We start from the raw sequence: 20,961 nt of genomic DNA, 5'->3' as shown, positions 1-20,961 counted from the left end.
TACATACATATACATACAGAATACTTACCTATACATACAGAATACATCATACACCATCAGAACAGTGTATGGCAAGGGCAGACTGATGATTGAGAAAGGACATCTCAGCACTAGATAACCTTTCTATGTGGGTTCTATCCCCTAAAAGTGTGTGCACCCATGAATAATTTGCTAAGTAGCGTAGGGCCCAGATTTTTAACCACCCTACTAAACTGAGGAAAGCTGCCTAGACTCTGGTTATTATGTGAATGAAAACACTGCATTCATTCATTCATTCATCATTATTTCAGTTCCTTATTTCAGGAGGACTCCTCTTCACTCTCTTTTTCATCCATATCTTCTTCCCCACTTGTTCTTCAGCCCTTGCCCATCACTTCCCCAACAGATTTCCTGCACCTGCTCGTGCTCACCTTTGACAGTCCCTCCTTGGTTCCTCCTTCGCTGTCCCCTCCCCTGTGCCCCTGCTGGCATGCCTGCTGTGATGAGCTCAGCCTAACGCTTCTCATATTGCTTTGGTTTTGGGGTTTATTTTAGCATCTTCTTTTGATACTTCCTCCTCTTCCCTCTTCTCTTGTCTTTATTCATTATTCTTGCTTATGGTTTGTCCTTGTGTTTTGTTTCTTTTTTATTCTAGTTTTGGGACACTCTTGGTTTTGAATTTCTTCGTGTTTGAATCTTTTTTTTTCCCCAGCTCCATTCTCTGATATCCTCTCTCTCTCCCCCCCCCCCACTTCCTCTTTCTTTCTTTCTTTCTTTCTTTCTTTCTTTCTTTCTTTCTTTCTTTCTTTCTTTCTTTCTCTCTCTCTCTTTCCCTCCCTCCCTCCCTCCCTCCCTTCCTTCCTTCCTTCCTTCCTTCCTTCCTTCCTTCCTTCCTTCCTTCCTTCCTTCCTTCCTTCTTTCCCTCTTTCTTTTTTCTTCTTTCTTTCTTTTTTCTTTCATCTCCTTTCTCCCTCTTGCCCAGCCCTATCTCAGTTCTTTCAGTTCCTTCTTTCTTTTTTTGCTTCCTCTTCCTCTTGAGGACTTGACCTCTTCCCTCCCACTTCTAACCAGGGTTGTGAAAACTCCACCTTTTCTTCCAACTGGTGCAGCCCAGGGGACACTGTCTCCCTCAGCCATAAGGGCCACTGGAAAGGAGACTCGACGTGTGACTGAAACCTCATCTCCCTGAACTGGGTCTCCATGCACAGCCACTCATTAGATCATTCATTTTTCCCTGAAGACATTGGGAAGGAGAGAAGTGGAAGGTAAGTGTATCACATGTTCTGATGCTTAGCTGCATACTAGGGTCATTAAATTACCTGCCACTGATGACCCTGGTGCAGAGAAAAAGTGGCCATTTGTTTTTGTTTCTAGTCACTCTGCTTGCCTCAGCAGACAGCATGCTCCTGTCCCCCATGCACACACTGGGTGGTTGGTGATCAAATTTAAATATTCTACCTGCATTAAACGTAGTCAAATCTTGTCAATTAAACAGCATCTTCAGCAAATATGTAGGCTGTTCTTTGGGTAACAACGCTCAATATTGCACATGCCTCCCCCTCCCCTGCTGCTCTCTAAAGTGTCATGGAGTAGGGGCAGGGGTCCTGAGGGGTTCTCCAGGTTCTGGGAAGGAACACGCCATCTCTGCCTCCTCTAGTCCTGGAGTGCTGACACCGGTTCTTTCATTGTTCCCAGATGAAGCCTGAAGCTGCTCTAATTCAAGATCTGGTCTGTATTGGGCTCCTGCCTCCCCACTCAGTTTCCACAGACAGGCAAGAGTCCTCTGAGGAATGGCTGTGAACCCCAGGTCCTTGGCACAGGAGGCCTTGGCCACAGAGAACCACTCAGGGCAGATTTCCTGTTAGGTTCTTGGCTAATTCTGGGTCCTGTTTGTGTCACTCGAATATCAGGGTCACCCCAGGAAAGCTAAAAAGCAGCTTCACCATCTGTCTAACATGACTGTACCTTGCTACATTTGCCAGTTAGCCTGAGTCCTAATCAGGACATTTCTGTCCTGATTCTCATTTAGGACTTCAGACTAAATGGGAATCAGGACAGAAATGCCCCTTCCCATAGGCTTCCCTGAATTGATCTAACACACACACACGGTAATACTGGTTCACATGTAGACGAGGCTTGACGTGTACTTCGCATGATTTAATTCTCACGATACACCTAGGAGGAAGATGTACAATTATCATTCACATTTAATAGGTGAAGAAACTGAGGCACACAGAGGTTCAATGCCTTCCCCAGGATTACACAGCTCTATGGCAGAGGCTGGAGTGGGGCCACAGCCTGGTGGCTCTTCCCTCTCTGCTGAATTCCAGGGCCTCCTCCCTTTATTCCTCTCTGCTTCTCTTCCCTGTCCCCTGGTCTGAAAAAGTCGAGTTTTCTTTTATTTCCGCCACGCCTGCTCTTCTACCATGAAGCTGGGATATTTACCATATAAAGACTGGATTGGGTTCAGTTCCTTTTGAACCTTTTCTCCTGCATATCCAGAGACTGCATTGATGCCAGCTGCCAGGCAATGTTTCACTTCTTCCACTGTCCACTTCAGAAGAATTCTGGGGACTGCCAAGAATGGCTGGTGGCAGTCATCCAACTCCCATACGGAGATCTATCCAGAATGTGTCCTCGAGAGCCTCGCTCAGATATCAACTCCACCTCAGCAGCTAATCATATCCGTGTGGACACACATGGCAAGACTGTTTCCTCTGGCAGCAGCAAGGAACTTGACCAGGGCTGGCCTCTCACCCTCTCCCGCCTGGGCACCCTGAGTATCAGCAGCTGCCCAACATGCGGCTGCTGGCCATGGTGGTTCCAGAAGGAACCATGCCTTCATCTTCTACCCTAAGTAACCTCAGACAAACAGAATCAGAGTTGACAATGTTCCGCATCAAGACCATAAGTCCTTCAAACGCCTTATACGTGAGCCATGTGCACCTGCAGAACCCAGGGTTTTACTCAGATTTCTGGATCCCCTATCAAAATATTTAAATACACAGTTTAAGCCATATGAGGTATGATTCTATTGCTCAGTTAGCAGTAGCTTCAAATGCAAAGACTAGCTTTGTAAGGCATTACAGATGTACAAAATGTTAATGGAATCTACAGCAGGCAGGTCTTTCCATAAAGGACCATGTTCTAAACAACTTCATAGATTTATTTCTTTCAGTCATTTAACAAATATTTTTAAGTAGAATCTCTTTTTCCTCTTCACTTCCAGATAATACTGTTTGCTATTCCTTTCAAATCCTATAGCAATAGCTCCCAACCTGGTATACTAGGATTCTTATGTGTCCTGAAGGGCACTAAGGGAGGTCTTCAATATATTTTCAATATTTCTTACAGAAAATAGACTTTTATGATAAGGTTGTACTTACCAGTTAAAAACATTTCTTTGCCTTCAAGTGAAATGACAGATGACCCAAGTGGCATCCATGCAGATCTGATTACCACTCTTTAACTGAAATATATGGAAGTGTAAATAATTCATAACATGATAAAAGGACTCCGGGAGATGGGCGTTTCTGCTATGTGGGGTTCACATGGGGAAAGGATGCCCATTTATGAGAGGACAGGGTCCTCCTGCTGCTGCATTGTCACTACAGTCATGTCTACTCTCCCTTTGACAGTTCACAGTATCATTGTCACTGTGAAAATTGTCTTTTGCACTTATTACACAAACTTCTGATTAGAGAGGATGTCAAGGCATAGTGGCTGGGAAGCCCATATTTTTGTTCAAGCATGCCCCAGGGTTCAGTGGCTGCCGACGCCCTAGAACATTCTAGGTTTCACAAACCTGATAATAAAAATTGTCATGCCAGGCACAGTGGCTCATGCCTGTAATCCCAGCACTTTGAGAGGCTGAGGCAGGAGGATGACTTGAGATCAGGGGTTCAAAACCAGCCTTGCCAACATGGTGAAAGCCCATCTCTACTGAAAATACAAAAGTTAGCTGGAGATTGATGTCTGTAATCCCAGCTACTTGGGAGGCTGAGACACGAGAACTGCTTGAATCCCTCGGGGTGGAGGTTGCAGTGAGTCAACACTGTGACACTGCACTCCAGCCTGGGCAACAGAGCAAGACTCTGTCTCAAAAAAAAAAAAAAGAAAGAAAATTGTCATCTTTATCACAAACTGGAGCTACTGCAATTGGTAATCCATGCTCAGCGGATTTGTTGAGCCCTTTCTTCTAGAACACCCTGATTGTAAAAACAAACAAACAAAACTGGGAACCCTTATGGTGGAGCTGTGGCCCCAGGGAGCCAATTGGCATGTCATCAAGAGGAAAAATGCCCCACACCTGCAGTGACAGCGCCCTCTGCTGCTCCCATCTGTTTGCAGAGATGGGATGGGATAATGCAGGCAACAAACACTTAGTGTGGAGTTCTTCACTCCATAATTAGAACCCCAGTTCACTGGAGAGCTTCAACAAACATTTTGAGTGCCGCTTTTCTGCTGTAAATGTAGGCACTACAGAAAAGAAGGTCATTATGAATGCCTTCAAAAAGCTCACAGTCTGATGGGAAATCAGACCTGTACCACCTAGCTACTGGAGGATGCGTGAAATCCTATCTGTGCTTGGAAGGAGGTGTTATGAAGCAGATCAGGGAAAGTACAACATTCTGGGAGGGGAGGGTGGTGGCAGAAACCTTCACAGAAGAGATAGCATTTGAATTGGCTCATTGAAAGGTAACAATTTCATGGGGGCAGAAGCAGTTGAGGATTCTGGCTTTACTTTGAAAGCACTTGGCTGGGCTTGGTGGCTCATGCCTGTAATTCTAGCACTTTGGGAGGCCGAGGTGGGCAGATCACCTGAGGTCAAGAGTTTGAGACCAGCTTGTCCAACATGGTGAAACCCTGTCTCTACTGAAAAAGAAAAAAAAAAAAATCAAAAATTAGTCTGGCATAGTGGCACATGCCTGTAGTCCCAGCTACTTGGGAGGCTGAGGCAGGATAATTCTTGGACCTGGAAGGCAGAGCCTGAAGTGAGCCAAGATCACGCTACTGCACTCCCGCCTGGGCGACACAGCGAGACTCTCCAAAAAAAAAAAAAAAAAAAAAAAGAGGTGGAGGAGATAAACTTCCCAAATGTCCTTTTGATCAATCATTCCAAATTGCTGGCTTTTTTCCCCAAGCTTGCAGGTTTCTTAAACATTCATTCCACTGGTTTCACCTGTCTCAGATCATCTCCTTGTTTAATGCAGTGGTTCTCAGGAAAGTTTGGCCCACCAGCCAGCAACATCAGAATTTTTTTTTAAAATTTTTTGTTTTATTTGTTATTTTATTTTTGAGAGGGAGTCTCACTCTGTAGCCCAGGCTGGAGTGCAGTGGCACCATCTCGGCTCACTGCAACCTCCGCTTCCCAGGTTCAAGCGATTCTCCTGCCTCAGCCTCCCGAGTAGCTGGGATCACAGGCGCCCGCCACCATGCCGGGATAATTTTTTGTATCTTTAGTAGAGACGGGGTTTCACCATGTTAGCCAGGATGGTCGCGATCTCCTGACCTCGTGATCTGCCCGCCTCGGCCTCCCAAAGTGCTGGAATTACAGGCGTGAGCCACCGCGCCTAGCCCAACATCAGAATCTTCTAGGAACTAGGTAGAAACGCAAATTCTTGGGCCGCAACCTAACCGCTGAATCTGAAGCTCTTGGAATTTCATCTGATACAAATTCAAGGTTGATAGCCATAGTTCTACCATGCAGGATCTTGGGAGCTGATATAGAGGCTGAGAATGATCTAGGTTGCTTTCCATGTTTCATTATGGCGAGACCCAGCTGAGCTTCCTGCCTTGACCTTCTCATCCACGCTTCAGACGTGTGGAGCAGCCACCAGGGCGGGCTGGTGGCGTTGTCCTCTTGGGCAGTTTCTTGGCAAGGTCGTGCCTCCTTGAGGGCAGAGGCGCTGGTCACAGGGCCCTGACTCAGACTCATATTTTCCTCTCAAAGCGAACAGAGCCTTAGCAAAGCCGTCGCAGCTGGCTTTGGGGTAATGCTGGCCTCCTTAGTTATGCTGAGCGATGCAGCCCTCCTGGGGTCATTCGGAACGCCCAGGAGAGTGGCCACTCCCAGCCCAGAGGGGGAAGGGTGGCCGGTTTCCAAGACCGGCTTGGTCAGGTGACAGTGGCGCGGCATACTCAGCAGCAGAAACGGAAGAACAGCGCTCGCGAGGCCGCGGGAGCCTGCAGAGAGGACAGCCGGCCTGCGCGGGGACATGCGGCCCCGGGAGCTCCGCTGGCTCGCGCTCCCGCTGCTCCTGTTGCTGCTGCTGCAGCCGCCGCCGAGCCCTGCCCACTGCGCCAAGCGCTTCGACCCCACCTGGGAGTCCCTGGACGCCCGCCAGCTGCCCGCGTGGTTTGACCAGGCCAAGTTCGGCATCTTCATCCACTGGGGCGTGTTTTCCGTACCCAGCTTCGGTAGCGAGTGGTTCTGGTGAGTGCGTTCATTTCTGACTCCTCTGCCACGCTTTTGTCCCCACCCGCAGCCTCCGGCCACCACTCAGCGGGCCCGGTTCGCCGCCTGGTGTTGCCTGCACCCTCGTCGGTTTCACCTCCCACTACTTTACCTGCGTTTCGCACTTCCGGGTGTCGAATATGTGGTTTCTTGCCTAAGTTCTTCTGCTGATGAACAGAGAATTTTTCTTCAGTGTGACTGTAAGAGTTTTCAGACACACTTGACTTCTCAACTTCTTCATAGTTGCGCATATTAAGCTGTAGTTATGACACTACAACATCGAGCTACTACAGACATTCCTCAGTTGTGCAGGGGCATCCCACTAGCGGTGACTCAGGCACAATGGCCCGTGGTTGCTCTGCTGCTCCCTGCCAACTTACAGTCGTTCTGCCATGAAGTTATGGTTAAAACATAGTCATGAGTATGTGAAACGAGTTCATTGAACACCATTGGCTACTTAATGTTAACATGTTACCCATGTGTGGCTCTAGGAACTTTTTAAAGAGGTTCTAGAATGGTACTCAACACAACCCAGTTATCATTTGCCCTATGAAAGGTGCTACACAAAAATCTGTGCTTTAGATTTTACTTTGAGATCATTGTGAAAATGTGCATGTAATTTCTTAAACTGTTGCACGTGTTTTTTCTAACTAAATGCTACAAGTATTAAGTTCTTCAAAATATAAATATTTTGTGTGCATATATAGATACATACACATAATATACTCTTTTTGTTGTTGTTGTTGTTTTCTGAGACGTTGTCTCACTCTGTCACCCAGGCTAGACTGCAGTGGTACCATCTCGGCTCACTGCAACCTTTGCTGCCCGGGTTCAAACGATTCTGGTGCCTCAGCCTCCCGAGTAGCTGGGACTACAGGCGCACACCACCATGCCTGGCTAATTTTTTGTATTTTTTAGTAGAAACGGGGTTTCACCATATTGGTCAGGCTGGTTTCAAACTCCTGACCTCAGGTGATCCGCGGTGGCTCATGCCTGTAATTCCAAGACTTTGGGACACATAATATATTCTTAAGTAAAATAAGGGAATCATTAAACAGTAAGTATTTATTTGAATCAACTATATACTACATAAATAGTATACATCCAAGTTAACATACTATATTTAGTAGACACAATACAGACTATGAACTATATATTATATTAACATTACATACTATACACTGTACCATGCTCTACTGTAAGGGTAGAAAAATTACACCTCCATTCTGTTAGGATCTCTGCTGGGTCCAAGAATTAAATTGACATTGTATGATTAAATTGTGTGGGGAGGCTTAAAAAATAAATTTTAGCAAGGTCTTTACAGTATTTGACTTCTTGTCTTTGAAGCTTAGGATGTTGCCTTTCCTTCCAGTATAGAGTGCCTTTCATACTGGAATTTCATCTTCTGTCCTAAGAAACAGCACAGAGGTCAAAGTGCTCTTCATGCACCTGCTGTTTTTTGAGTTTCTTTACCTTTAATAATATGCCAGAATAGCATATTTTAACCCTTTCATTACAAAGAGATAGACTACCTGAAACCAGTAACCTTTCTTATTGTTAGGTCGGTTTATGTAAAAAATAAAAATGGGTAAGCTATGGAGAATTATTCATATACTTTAAATAATTCAACTTATAAAACAGAGACTCTTTCTTCTTATGCCAAAACATAGCTACTTCAAAAAGATGTTACAAATCTTTATTTGCATGTTTTGGGCTATAATGAATCTTGAGTTTATTTTGGAAATGTTTTAGATTAGTGTTGTACATAATTAACACACTTTCTTCCCCCTAAATTGTATCTTATATTATCATTTGTTCAACCATGAAGATTAGGTGAAGACATATTGGTGCCAGTAGAGGATTTGACATTTGTTAACTGAGACTAGTACTATGCCAAAATAAAACAGCTAGTTTTGAGTCATTTTATTCTTTGCTATGAGTAATTTCATTTTCTACAAATAAACCCATGATTGTTTTGACCTAGAACAATAAAGATACTTCTCATACTAAACAAACTAGAGAACACATTCCTGATGATCTGGAAATGCATTAACCCTGTGGAAGATTCTTTAATCATCTGTGGTTTCCCTTTGTATCCTCTGCTCCTCACTCTCAATTTGACTTCTGGGGAATCAACAGTACAGATGAGTATCTGTGACTGTTCTAAATGTCTATTAAAAACCAAATATAAATGATGAACTCTTTACCGTAAGTGCCTCTTTTCATCTCTGAGCATGAAATTCGAGTCTAGACTGTAGGGGAGAGTGCAGGTTCAAATTAGATGATGCTAGGAGAAATTCCTTATTCTTGTTCAACTTTCTGAATGTCACAGTTTCTCTTTTGCAGTTCAGTTTAAAAGATAATGTCCATAGTCCCAGCTACTCAGGAGGGTGAGGTGGGAGGATTGCTTGAGCCCAGGAGTTCAAGGCTGTGGTGAGGTATGATCATGCCACTGCACTCCAACCTGGGTGATAGAGCAAGACCCTGTCTCAACCAATCAATTAATCATAGTAAATAAATAAATAATAAAAATGCTTCAAGGATTTTAAACCCAAGTAAAAAGTGTAATGATAGGGGCTTATTATCTCACATAACAGGAAATTTAGAGGTAGTTGGTTCATTGATGAAGTCAAAGACATAGGCTCTTTCTGTCATCCTCAGCCTGGGGACTTGTTCCTTCATGGTCACAGGATGGCAGCCAGGCACCATAACTTCGCACAACCTTGGCCAAAGGCAGGAAGGCCAGTATCTCTTTTCATTAGGAGGAAAACCATTTCCACAGTCCCCGAAGTGTGGCTTTCCCTCAAGTTCCCTTGGCCAGCATGGATCTCACATCCCTGTCGTAGCTGTAGTGGAAGCTGGGAATTAGGTAAATATGACTTTTGGGCAGGCAAACAGTGTGCCTGCCACATAGTATGCCCTTCAATTATGTCTTCTTAGCAGAAAGAGTCTCCTGATCATCTTGGGAAATACAGTGCTGATTATGGATTTGCTTATCCTGTAGAAGTACTCATATGAACAAAATGGTGATAGAAAAAGCAGGAGGTGGGTCGGAAATGGGGGTTGCATCTATTTCATGGGGATAGTTATTTCTGTGTTTATCTAAAATGTATAGATGTGTTTTTCCTCATGAAGTCTTGCTTACACAGTTTAGGGTCAATATAGCATTGCTTAGAATGAATGCATATAGCAAGTAATTGTTGAAGGTTGAGTCCATTTATTAAAATAACAGCATCTTCTTAATTTTACTTTTGCCTCCCTTTCTGTCCTGTGCCTCCAAAGTGTTCTCTACTACTGAATATAATAGATGCATGTTATGTTTTAGGCATGTAGTCTTCCTTTTAGAAGCCCTAGTCGCTTATGTTACAAAGGACAGTGTGTAAAGACACATACTACATGTGATTTAAAAGTGAAGTATTAAAAGAGAATGGGGCTGGGCATGGTGACTCATGCCTGTAATCCTAACACTTCGGGAGGCTGAAGCAGGAAGATCGCTTGAGCCCAGGAGTTTAAGACCAGCCTGGGCAACGTATGGAAACCACATCTCTACAAAGAAAAAAAAAAAAAAAAATAGCCAGGTGTGGGGCACGTGCCTACGGTCCCAGCTACTCAGGAGGCTAAGGCGAGAGGATCACTTGAGCCCAGGAGATCGAGGTTGCAGTGAGCCATGATTCCACCACTGCATTCCAGCCTGAGTGACAGAGTGAGACCCTGTCTAAAAAAAAGAATGGGTAGCTGAGTTGCCTAGAATGCTCTAGTTTATGGGCTGAGTGGATATCACAGGGAGATAGGTGGAAAATGAGAGGGGGTTTTAGTTTGCATAAGCTTTCTTTAAAGCCACGTCAAACTAATGGGGAAGTGAGAAAGAGAATCTGGGTCCTACTGTATCTGTGTGATGGGCAAATGGTAAGGGGAGCTGGAGCAGTTCTTTTAAATGTGTGTGTATGTGCTGTTTATGCACTCTTTCCTTTCCTCCTCTTAGGTGGTATTGGCAAAAGGAAAAGATACTGAAGTATGTGGAATTTATGAAAGACAATTACCCTCCTAATTTCAAATATGAAGATTTTGGACCACTATTTACAGCAAAATTTTTTAATGCCAACCAGTGGGCAGATATTTTTCAGGCCTCTGGTGCCAAATACATTGTCTTAACTTCCAAACATCATGAAGGTAAGTCAATCCAGCGTATGGAAATTGCTGATAATGGTTAAGAAATGAAAAATTGTTTTTTTTTTTTTGGAAGAAAAAACTAAAGCAAGGTCTAATTTTCTCTTAGGAGCAACCGTAAGTGGTGACTGGCACTTGTTTATAACTAAGGGACTGCACTTTCAACCCAAATTGAGAGATGTTAGGAATACAGGAAGGATCATACCCTCCACATAACAGAGGAAAGATGGTCACATTTTGGCACATGTATTTTGAACAGTATTTCCAAGATTTACGTAAAGCTGTTTGTTGAAGGGAGTGTGGGTTGCAAGTCAAAGTTCATCATTGGAATTGCACTCTTTCCTTCCCTTTCTCTGTAATGCATCCTGTGAATGCATCATGGGGGTTATACTGCTATAGTCTTGCATCATTACGGCACACCTGGCTGCACTTTTAGCCAACTCTTAGATGGCCAAATTGTGCAAATAGTGGATGAACTGATAGTGATGAAAGTGACCCAGATCACCTGGAGGGAAAAGGATTGTGGAACTGTAATGGTTCCCAGAATAATCAGAGGTGGTAGAAGAATATCTAGACCCCCACACAGCAGTCCTATTTTAATAGAATGGATTCCACCCATTACCACTGCAGTATTTGTAAGGCCAGGGAAGCATTAACAAATTGTTTTTGTTCCAATTGCTTGTTAATTCATTAGTTTCTTTTGCATGATCGTCTTTGCCTTGGTATAAAAAAGTTTGCATTGGAGTGGTTGCTCATGCCTGTAATCCCAAAACTTTGGGAGGCCGAGGAAGGAGTATCATTTGAGCCTAGGGGTTTGAGACCAGCCTGGGCAACATAGTGAGACCCTGTCGCTATGAAAACAAACAAATAAACCAACAAAACTAAAAAATTAGCATGGTGGTGTGTCTCTGTAGTCCCAGCTACTCGGGAGGCTTAGGTTGGAGGACTGCTTGAGGCTGTAGTGAGCGGAGATAGGGCCACTACACTCTAGTCTAGGTGGCAGAGGGAGATCCTCTCTCAAAAAAAAAAAAAAAAAAAAAAAGAAACTTTGCCTTATTGTTTTCTCCAGGGATGGGATGGGAATGGGAGAGGAGAACCAACACAAAAAATCTGGAGTGATCATAGGATATTTTTCCCTTTGGCCACATTCTGGTAGCTTCATGATTTTCTCCTGTAGATATTTCTCCTGCTGAGATGAATGTCTATCAAGTGTATTTGCTTGAGAACATGCTGATTTCCTGGTGTCTAGGAACTTTCTCAAGCTGTATGGCACAAAACAATACATAGTGAGTTTATTTAATAAGAATTATTAATCAAACTGTGAGGAGAGATGATGTAGCCCACATTGATACATTTTCTGGGGCCCATGTTGTCAGATGTTTTCATTGCTTATGGAAAATGCATACTAAGCTCAGGAAGGAATATCGCTGTGTGAGCTTATGGTGGTGATATTCAAATGAAGACTCGTGGTTTTAGTACTGTCTGACATTAGGGCCTGTCAAGCTGAATAATTTTGAATATGACTTTAGATATCAACACTGCTCTGAAGCTTACCATAGACATGACAGGAACAAGAGTGAGCTGTTTTAAAAAGCTTATTAAAATGAATCTAAGGCTAGGTGCAGTGGCTCACATCTATAATCCCAACACTTTGGGAGGCCAAGGAAGGAGGATTGCTTGAGGTCAGGAGTTTGAGACTAGCCTAGGCAGCAAAGTGAGATCCTGTCTCGGAAAAATTAGACAAAATTAGCTGGGCGTGGTGGAGTACACCTGTAATCCTAGCTACTGGAGACGTTGAGGTGGGAGGATCACTTGAACCCAGGAGGTTGAGGATGCAGTGAACCAAGGTCACACCACTGAACTCCCGCCTGGGTGACAGAGCCAGAACCTGTCTCAAAAAAAAAAAAAAAAAAAAAAAAAAAAAAAAATCCGAAGTATGAGTCAATCTTAGACTTGTTCTAATTTATCAAGAGTAAAATGTTTCACCAAATGTACCTTATAAATGTCTATTCTCAAAAATTCTTTTAGATTTTAGTGAAATAGTAACAATGTACTTAAGTCTCTAAGCACTGACAAAATTTTTGAGGCTTTCATATTTATTATGTTTTAAGTATTTCCGTTTATATATCTCTTCTAACATTTTTATATAGAACAACCAGTAATCTAAATGCAAATTCCTGTTAAAAATGAACCACTTCTAAGTGTTTGTATAAAAGTTTTCAATGTATAAAAATGTATACATTGTTTTTCTTATCTATAAGAAAAGAAAATAGTTGGTAGACTATTTGCTTTTGGGTAATTTTATTAAAGAGGAAGATCCAAGCTTATGATTTTATAGTAGGATGACATTACATGTGGTGAGTATATTTTAAAGTATAGAACTATTGGGAAATAGTAGGGTTTTTTTGCCTGTCTGGTTAAATAAATAATCAGGCTAAAAGAGATTTGCTATACATGGATCACCAGTGTTCTAAGAATCACACTATAATAGAATAAACAATCCTAAAACTAAGCAGTAGACTTCAAACTTTGGTTTAGAAGACACTAAGAATCTTGCAGGAGTGCATCTCAGGATCTTCACAATAAATACTAGTAGTCATCATTTAGCATGGTACATGGATATGTTCCCATTTTAGTTGTGGTCTGCTATTGTTGATTGTTTATTTTGTGCTATACCTTGTGCTAGCAGTTGGCTGAAGACATAGCAGGGAGCACTGCAGACATGATGCGATCCCTCAAGGACCTTACAATCTAAGAGGGAAAATACTGGAAATAGATCAGACCATACAGTGATAAACCCCAAAAGTTGCTTTTAAAAACCTCAGTCTCACCTTGTTTAAATTCTCACTTCTCATATAAAAGCACGATATATGCCATGAAAAAATGGCCATAAAACAGTCATTTGTAGGAGCAGGTATTTATACATTGCATGTACTATGTGATTTGTTTGGGCATTTGTGTGGGTTGAAATTTACTACAATAGACATGCTTACAAGGGTTTTCACTATAATTTTCTAGGTTTTACCTTGTGGGGTTCAGAGTATTCATGGAACTGGAATGCCATAGATGAGGGGCCCAAGAGGGACATTGTCAAGGAACTTGAGGTAGCCATTAGGAACAGAACTGACCTGCGTTTTGGACTGTACTATTCCCTTTTTGAATGGTTTCATCCGCTCTTCCTTGAGGATGAATCCAGTTCATTCCATAAGCGGCAATTTCCAGTTTCTAAGACATTGCCAGAGCTCTATGAGTTAGTGAACAACTATCAGCCTGAGGTTCTGTGGTCGGATGGTGATGGAGGAGCGCCGGATCAATACTGGAACAGCACAGGCTTCTTGGCCTGGCTATATAATGAAAGGTGTGTATGCTATGAGATTGCTGCAGTTACCCTCCATATTCCTAATATATTTCTAACATTTTCATTCCTTCACCTCTTGAAATATTTCATTTTAAGTCATTGGTGGTATGGGGGGAGAAAATCATTTTAAATAATACTTATTAGATATATTAGTATTTACTCAACATAATCAAGGGTAAATAAATCAGGAGTAAAATACACCTCAATGGTCTGATTTTGAGATCAGACTAAAAATCACAGGATCAGGAACTTTGAAGGTGTTAATTTTGTGGGTCCCCCCTTTTTCTTTCCTACCCTGGTCCTTTATGGCCTCTATTCTGAGACAACTCTGTTTCTTCATCACTATTTCCAATTACATGCTTCCGAATCCCTCTGACTGCTTCTTTTTTATCCTCTTACCTTTTGGTCATTGTTGCTGCCCAGCCAATGTCACCCTTGTTTGTCTCCTCTTTTCCTTCATCAACAGCATTTTCCCTTTCTCCAGTTTTTTCCTATTGCTTCCTGCTATGTTCAAGCCTGCCCTATTAGAACAGGGAGTTCTGGTTAAACTCCTCCATTAGGCTTAAACTATATGGACAAAATTTGTATGTACACTAGAAAGCACTGGGTATTGTGCTATTAAGTCAGGCAACCTTCTGCTTGCACTTCCTGGGCCCACAAAGGGCACAAATACATATCTTCTGAAGAACTCTTGATACTGAAAACAGCAGTGTGTCCAGGTACTCCTTCCAAGGGAAAAGATGGGGAGCTATCACTTCAATTTGTGACTCAAAACTGTCCCCTCTATGTGGTGTGGATTTCCCGCTAAAATGTGCCACGTGCTATGATAAGTAATGTTGTGGGGATATTTCACATGACATCAACAGTTGACTTCTCTGAGATTTTTCAATATTAGGCACAATGGTAAGAGAAAGAGAAAGGCTAGACTACATGTATGAGATCACTGAATCACTGAAAAGTGTCTTGGGTATAAATTCAGTTTCGGCTATCATTTACAATATAGAAGGGAGCTTAAAATAATCATAATACTCTTATGAGTGCTATATGTGCTGGGTACCAGGCTAAATGTTGTACATAACTTATTTTTGTTCTAATCATAGATGAGGAAATTCATTATTCAGAGGAGTCAGGTAACTTGCTCTAGGTCTGGGAGCTAGAAAGTGACAAAGTCAGAACTCCAATCAACCCAGGTCTGTTTGACTTCAAAACCATGGGCTTTCCACTGTACTATGCCATGGTCCCTTTTCAGAATTATATTTCAATTACAAGTCTTTTCAGTGACATTTCTTTTTGTATAAAAAGCTTATACCTTTTGTTTTAAAAAACTGTATGTTTCATTTCAGCCCAGTTCGAGACACAGTAGTCACCAATGATCGCTGGGGAGCTGGTGGCATCTGTAAGCACGGTGGCTTCTATACCTGCAGTGATCGTTATAACCCAGGACATCTTTTGCCACATAAATGGGAAAACTGCATGACAATAGACAAACTGTCCTGGGGCTATAGGAGGGAAGCTGGAATCTCTGACTATCTTACAATTGGAGAATTGGTGAAGGTACAGTAAAATGTCTGGTGACTATTAACATAATATTTTTAATAGTGTGATCATATAGGATTTATTTCTTATATAGCTCAATGGCCTATAAATATAGGACATTGTTCTATCCTGTGTTTGTTCTTCTAGGTAGTGACTATATATACATGTATAAATATATAAATGCAACATATTAGCACATTAAAGATGGAATTATTTTATTTATCTAAAAACATTTATTCTTCATTTTTTAGCAACTTGTAGAAACAGTTTCATGTGGAGGAAATCTTTTGATGAATATTGGGCCTACACTAGATGGCACCATTTCTGTAGTTTTTGAGGAGAGACTGAGGCAAATGGGGTCCTGGCTAAAAGTCAATGGAGAAGCTATTTATGAAACCCATACCTGGCGATCCCAGAATGACACTGTCACCCCAGATGTGTGGTAAGTCATTCCTGTTACCAAGTACTCTTTTATAAACGAAGAGATTTAAAATTTATCAGACATATAAAGAAGAGTAGGATAAAAAGAGACATTGGATGAATTCCTACATATACAAAGCACTTTCCAAACTTAGCTTACTCTAATATAAAGAGAAGAGGAATAATTTGCATGTTTTTGAACATTTATTGTTTATCGGATTAAGCTTACGTCATTTCTAGGTATCTCCCAGTGGTGGACAAATTTTGGCTGAAAGTACTCAGCTTTTAGAAAAATTGTAAGCCGTTCAGACCAATGAAAAAATGCGAATGGTTAGTCTAAAACAGAGACTACTGTTTAATCAGTTCCGTAAATTCTAACTTTTGCAGGTGTTGCATCCCATGAAATTAGCAAACAAAGATACCCAAAGGCAGAGAAAATGTTAGATTAAAAATGAGTCAAAATAGGGAGGGTTCTGGGAAGATGCTTCTCTCTGAGTTTGGGGAGGTTCTGTGTGTCAGTGAGTTCCTGAATCAGATTCCACAAATATGACAGTTTCTGATATGGTTTCTTAACATATATAAAATAAGAGGAGTATTGGTGAAGTTCTAAAAATTCACTTTCAGTTGCCTGATCAAATAGGAACCGAAAAATTAGACTAATTGTTCTTCAATCTACTTGACTTATGACTTAAAACATTAACCCATTGAATAAAATGAAGTAAGGCAATCTGGACAGAGCAAATAATTGTGGAGTTTTAAAGTGTTGATCTGGGAGAAGCCATAATGAGAACTCAATACCAAGCTCTCATGTGACAGAGGATAGTGCAAATCTGGTTTTGGAATTTGCTTCTGTACTGACATTTGAATACAAGGGCATCTGATCTAGGACAACCATTAACCATTATTCCATTGTGTTTATTTCAATAAATAAACATAAAAGCTAAATATTTAATGTGGCTTATAAAGCTGTGAGTCTGGCTCCTACCAAGTTCCCCAACGCTGAGTGTTCCTGCTCTCCCTCCTCACCACAGGAGCCTCTTCCCCCCGGGTTCATTGTGCCCATCTTCTTGCAGTCATCTACAGACTCCCAGGTCAACTCTTTAAATCCTTTGAGAGAGTAGCCCTGGCTTGCTGTCCCTGTCCCCAGAACTACTCTTCACATAATTCTTAGTAATTTTAATTTCTATTCACAGTTCTGATTACCTGCACTTCCTGTCTTCTAAGGATCTTGTCTGCTTGACCTTTGTTACCTGTTCCTTTGCATTATCAATATACAAGATCATATTGGTAATGCAAAGTCGAACTTCTTACTCAACACTTCCACTTGGATGCATAGCATCTTAGACCTGTGTGTCCACAGCTGAAGTCCTGAGTTTTAAAATTTTGTTGTAGACTAGCTCCACCCACGGTCTTCCCCATCTCAGTTAATGGCAGCTTTATCCTTTAGGTGGTTGTCAGGCCAAAGGCCTTGGTGTCCTTAATTTCCCTTTTTTTATAATCATTCTTTAGACTTTGCATTACCAATAACTGCACCCCTTCCATGGCTCCAGTTTGAAGCATTCGGCCGTCTACCTACGACTTCTTATATTTCGGCTCACTCCACACAGCACTTTGGCTTCCAAAGGGATCTATAATCCAGGGATTATACTATCTTTTAGTCCTATCATCTTTTCTCTGTCTGTCTTTTTCCTTATCCAGAACAGATTCTGTGGCCCATCACTGTAACTAATCTATTGCATACACCCAACTCCTGAACTCTCGCTCCCTCTGCCATACTCACTTGACAGAACGTCAACTTTAAATTAAGATCTACTTATTCTATGCCTGCTCCTGGACAGCTAACTGTAACTATGGAAACACACACACATGCACCCAGACACATACAATGTAGAATTATCTCACCTTCGGTTTTAAGGTCAACCCTTGTGTCCTGATCCCATTGCAAATCATCTACCCAAGGATTGTTATAGCAATTCTCCCCTTTCACTCAATTTCACTTGTATTTCTAGCTACCTTCCCATTTCTCTCCTTTCCTTTGTAGTAAAACATGTTGAAAGAATTTTCACTTGCTATCTCCAATTCCTTGCTACAGTTTTTCTCTTGAACCCACTCTGGTCGAGCTTCCACTCCCACACTCCAGGATTGCTCTTCTCAAGGTCCACAATAACCTCTGCCTTTCCAATTCCAGTGATGAGTCCCCAGTGCTCATTTTCTTAACTTACTGGCAGCGTCTGCCTCAGTTGATCACTGTCTCTCCTGGTGTTCACTGTACCTGTTGGCTCTTCCTTCTTAGTTAGTGCCTCTGCTGATTTCATCTCATTTTTCCAACCTCTAAATCTTGAAGTGCCCTGAGGTTTAGTCTTCAGATTTCTATTCTTCTCTCTTTTTTTTTTTTTTTTTTTTTTTTTGAGGGCACTGGCGTGATCTTGGCTCACTGCAACCTCTGCCTCCCAGGTTCAAGCTATTCTCCTGCCTCAGCCTCCCGAGTAGCTGGGATTACAAGTGCCTGCCACCATGCCTGGCTAATTTTTTTTGGAATTTTAGTAGAGACAGGATTTCACCATGTTTGGCCAGGCTGGTCTCGAACTCCTGGACCTCAGGTGATCTACTTTCCTCGGCCTCCCAAAGTGCTGGGATTATAGGCATGAGCCACCGCGTTTATCTTAATGTCCCAGGTAATCTTATCCATTTTCATGGCTTTAAATGCCATATTGATGACCTCCACATTTCTATTTCCAGTGCAGACCTCTTTCTGAACTCCAGCCTCATTAAGTTCCTACTCAATATTTCCACTTGGATGCATAGCATCTTAGACCTGTACATCCAAAACTGAAGTCCTGAGTTTTTAAATTTTGCTATCAACTAGCTCTACCCATGGTCTTTCCCATCTCAGTTAACAGTAGCTTCATCCTTTAGGTGGTTGTCAGGCCTAAAACCTTGAAACCCTTAGTTTCCCTTTCTTTTATAGTCACAGCCAACTCATTAGCAGATATCATCCTCTATCTTTGAAATATATTCAGAATCTGACCACTTCTCATCCTCTCTGTGGCAACCCTCATCCTTTTAGTTTCCATTGTCTTGTCCCTGTCTGGATTATTTCAGTAGCTTCTTAACAGGTCTCTATTTCCACCCTTTAACCTATTCACCACAAAGCAATTAGAGTATACTTTTAAATAATAATGCCAGTCCCATGCTCACATTTCTCCAATGGCTTCCAGTCTCAGAGAGAAGGCCAGGTCCCATAGATGCTTACAAGGGCCTACAAAATCTGGCTCCTTATTGCCTCTTTGATCTTATCTGCCATCACCCTCTCCCACTTCCTCTCCTTCAGCCACTCTGCCTTCCTTGCTATTGCATCAACAGGCAGAGCACACTTGCACTGGGGCTCTTGCACTTGACATTCTGTCTGAAGGCTTTCTCCAGACTCTCCTGTGGCACTCCTATGGCGCTCGCATGCTTCTCTTCCATGCCACCTCTAAGAGGTCTTCCCTGACTATTCTACTTAAAATAACACTCCCAGGCCCCTCCTTTCCTACCTAACATGCCCTGTTCTTCTTACCTGGTTTGTTTTCTCCATAGCATTTAATCAACACCTGATATATTTGTTCATTCTAATTTCTCCCACTGGAATGTAAGCCCCATGAGGACAAGGACTTTGTTCAATGCTGTATATAGCTCTAAAACAGTGTCTAGCATTTTAAGATTTCAATAAGTATTTGTTGAGTAGTTGAATAAATGAATGAATTGTTTTTTTTTTTTTTTTTTTTTTTTGTCTACAGCATACTTCCCTTACCTTCTTCTTTGTTCCCATTCATCCTTTAAGTCTCAGATTAAATGTCATGTTCTTGGTGAGGCTTCTTTCTGATGTTCTAATCTAAAGAGATCCTTTTGTTACAATCTCTCAATTTCCTTTTCTTTCATAGTGCTTATCAGAACTCACACTTTCATATTATTTGTGTGATTATTTAGTGTTTGCCTTCCCCACTCTAGTCTAAGCTCCGTAAGAACTATGTGTGTTTTGTTTTTTATTGTAACCCTAACACTGAGCACAGTATTAGGCACAGAATTAACAAATGCATATCTTGTCTTGTTGAATGAATGAATGGATATAAAAATTTGAATAACACATGAAAAGCCATGAAGCTTTTGCATCCTGCCCCCTTAGCTCATCTGCCTCCCCTTTTCAGATCCATGAGAGCAGTCTGATGAAGAGGAATGCTATCTCAGGAAAATCTTTGTCTTCCAAGAACTTCCTTTTGGTCTTGGGGGAGGAAGGTGCTTTTTTATACCAACATGGGGCTATTTTTCCCTCCCTTCTATTAATGGCGACACTGTGGAAGTATCTCTGTAAAAAAAATTCCAGATCGTTCCTGATCCATAAATAATGAGAAACATGGGATGTAACTTGTTACTATGCTTTTTATCTTTTTCTTTTAACCAGGTACACATTCAAGCCTGAAGAAAAATTGGTATATGCCATTTTTCTTAAATGGCCCACATCAGGACAGCTGTTCCTTGGCCAGCCCAAAGCTATTCTGGGGGCAACAGAGGTAAGAGGGAATTTTACCTTGTTCCTTTAAATTGCTGATTAGAACATCTTGATGCAAACATAACTTTTAACTTTAAGGGGAGCCTTATATTGTTTCTCTTATACCTCATAAAAGTAATTATAAATGAGCTCCAGCCAAGCATTGAGGCTCACACTGTAATTCCAGCACTTTGGGAAGCTGAGGCAGGTGGATGTCTTGAGGCCAGAAGTTTGAGACTAACCTGGGCAACATGGCAAGACCTCTCTTTACAAAAAATTTTTTTAAAAGCTAGCTGGGCATGGTGGCATGCACCTGTAGTCCTAGTTACTCAGGAGGCTCAGGCAGGAGGATTGCTTGAACCCAGTAGGTCAAGACTACAGTGAGCTATGAGTGCACCACTTCAGCCTGTCTCTGAAAAAATAAATAAAATAAAATAAAATAAAATAAAATAAAATAAAATAAAATAATAATAAAATAAAATAAAATAAAATAAAATAAAATAAAATAAAATAAAA

The 20,961-nt window shown here is 41.7% G+C and overlaps 1 protein-coding gene and 1 long non-coding RNA gene across 2 annotated transcripts in view; both read left to right on the top strand.

Annotated features, from left to right (window-relative positions):
• The window catches only part of LOC111520753, a 23,379-nt gene extending 19,692 nt beyond the window's left edge, over positions 1–3,687 (top strand). The window contains exon 3 of the long non-coding RNA XR_002724754.3: positions 1,051–3,687. This is a non-coding gene — a long non-coding RNA (uncharacterized LOC111520753). The remainder of the gene's footprint in view (positions 1–1,050) is intronic.
• A 2,107-nt stretch (positions 3,688–5,794) lies between these two features.
• FUCA2 (alpha-L-fucosidase 2) overlaps positions 5,795–20,961 on the top strand; it is a 16,710-nt gene continuing 1,543 nt past the window's right edge. The window contains exons 1-6 of the mRNA XM_023183760.3: positions 5,795–6,415; positions 10,419–10,606; positions 13,622–13,961; positions 15,305–15,515; positions 15,749–15,939; positions 20,359–20,467. Of these exons, the coding sequence (XP_023039528.2) occupies positions 6,198–6,415; positions 10,419–10,606; positions 13,622–13,961; positions 15,305–15,515; positions 15,749–15,939; positions 20,359–20,467 (1,257 nt within the window). The 5' untranslated portion in view covers positions 5,795–6,197. The remainder of the gene's footprint in view (positions 6,416–10,418; positions 10,607–13,621; positions 13,962–15,304; positions 15,516–15,748; positions 15,940–20,358; positions 20,468–20,961) is intronic.

The sequence above is a fragment of the Piliocolobus tephrosceles genome, chromosome 5 (genome assembly GCF_002776525.5).
Source record: "Piliocolobus tephrosceles isolate RC106 chromosome 5, ASM277652v3, whole genome shotgun sequence".
Classification (NCBI taxonomy): Eukaryota; Metazoa; Chordata; class Mammalia; order Primates; family Cercopithecidae; genus Piliocolobus; species Piliocolobus tephrosceles.
This window is presented reverse-complemented; position numbering and strand designations above follow the sequence as displayed.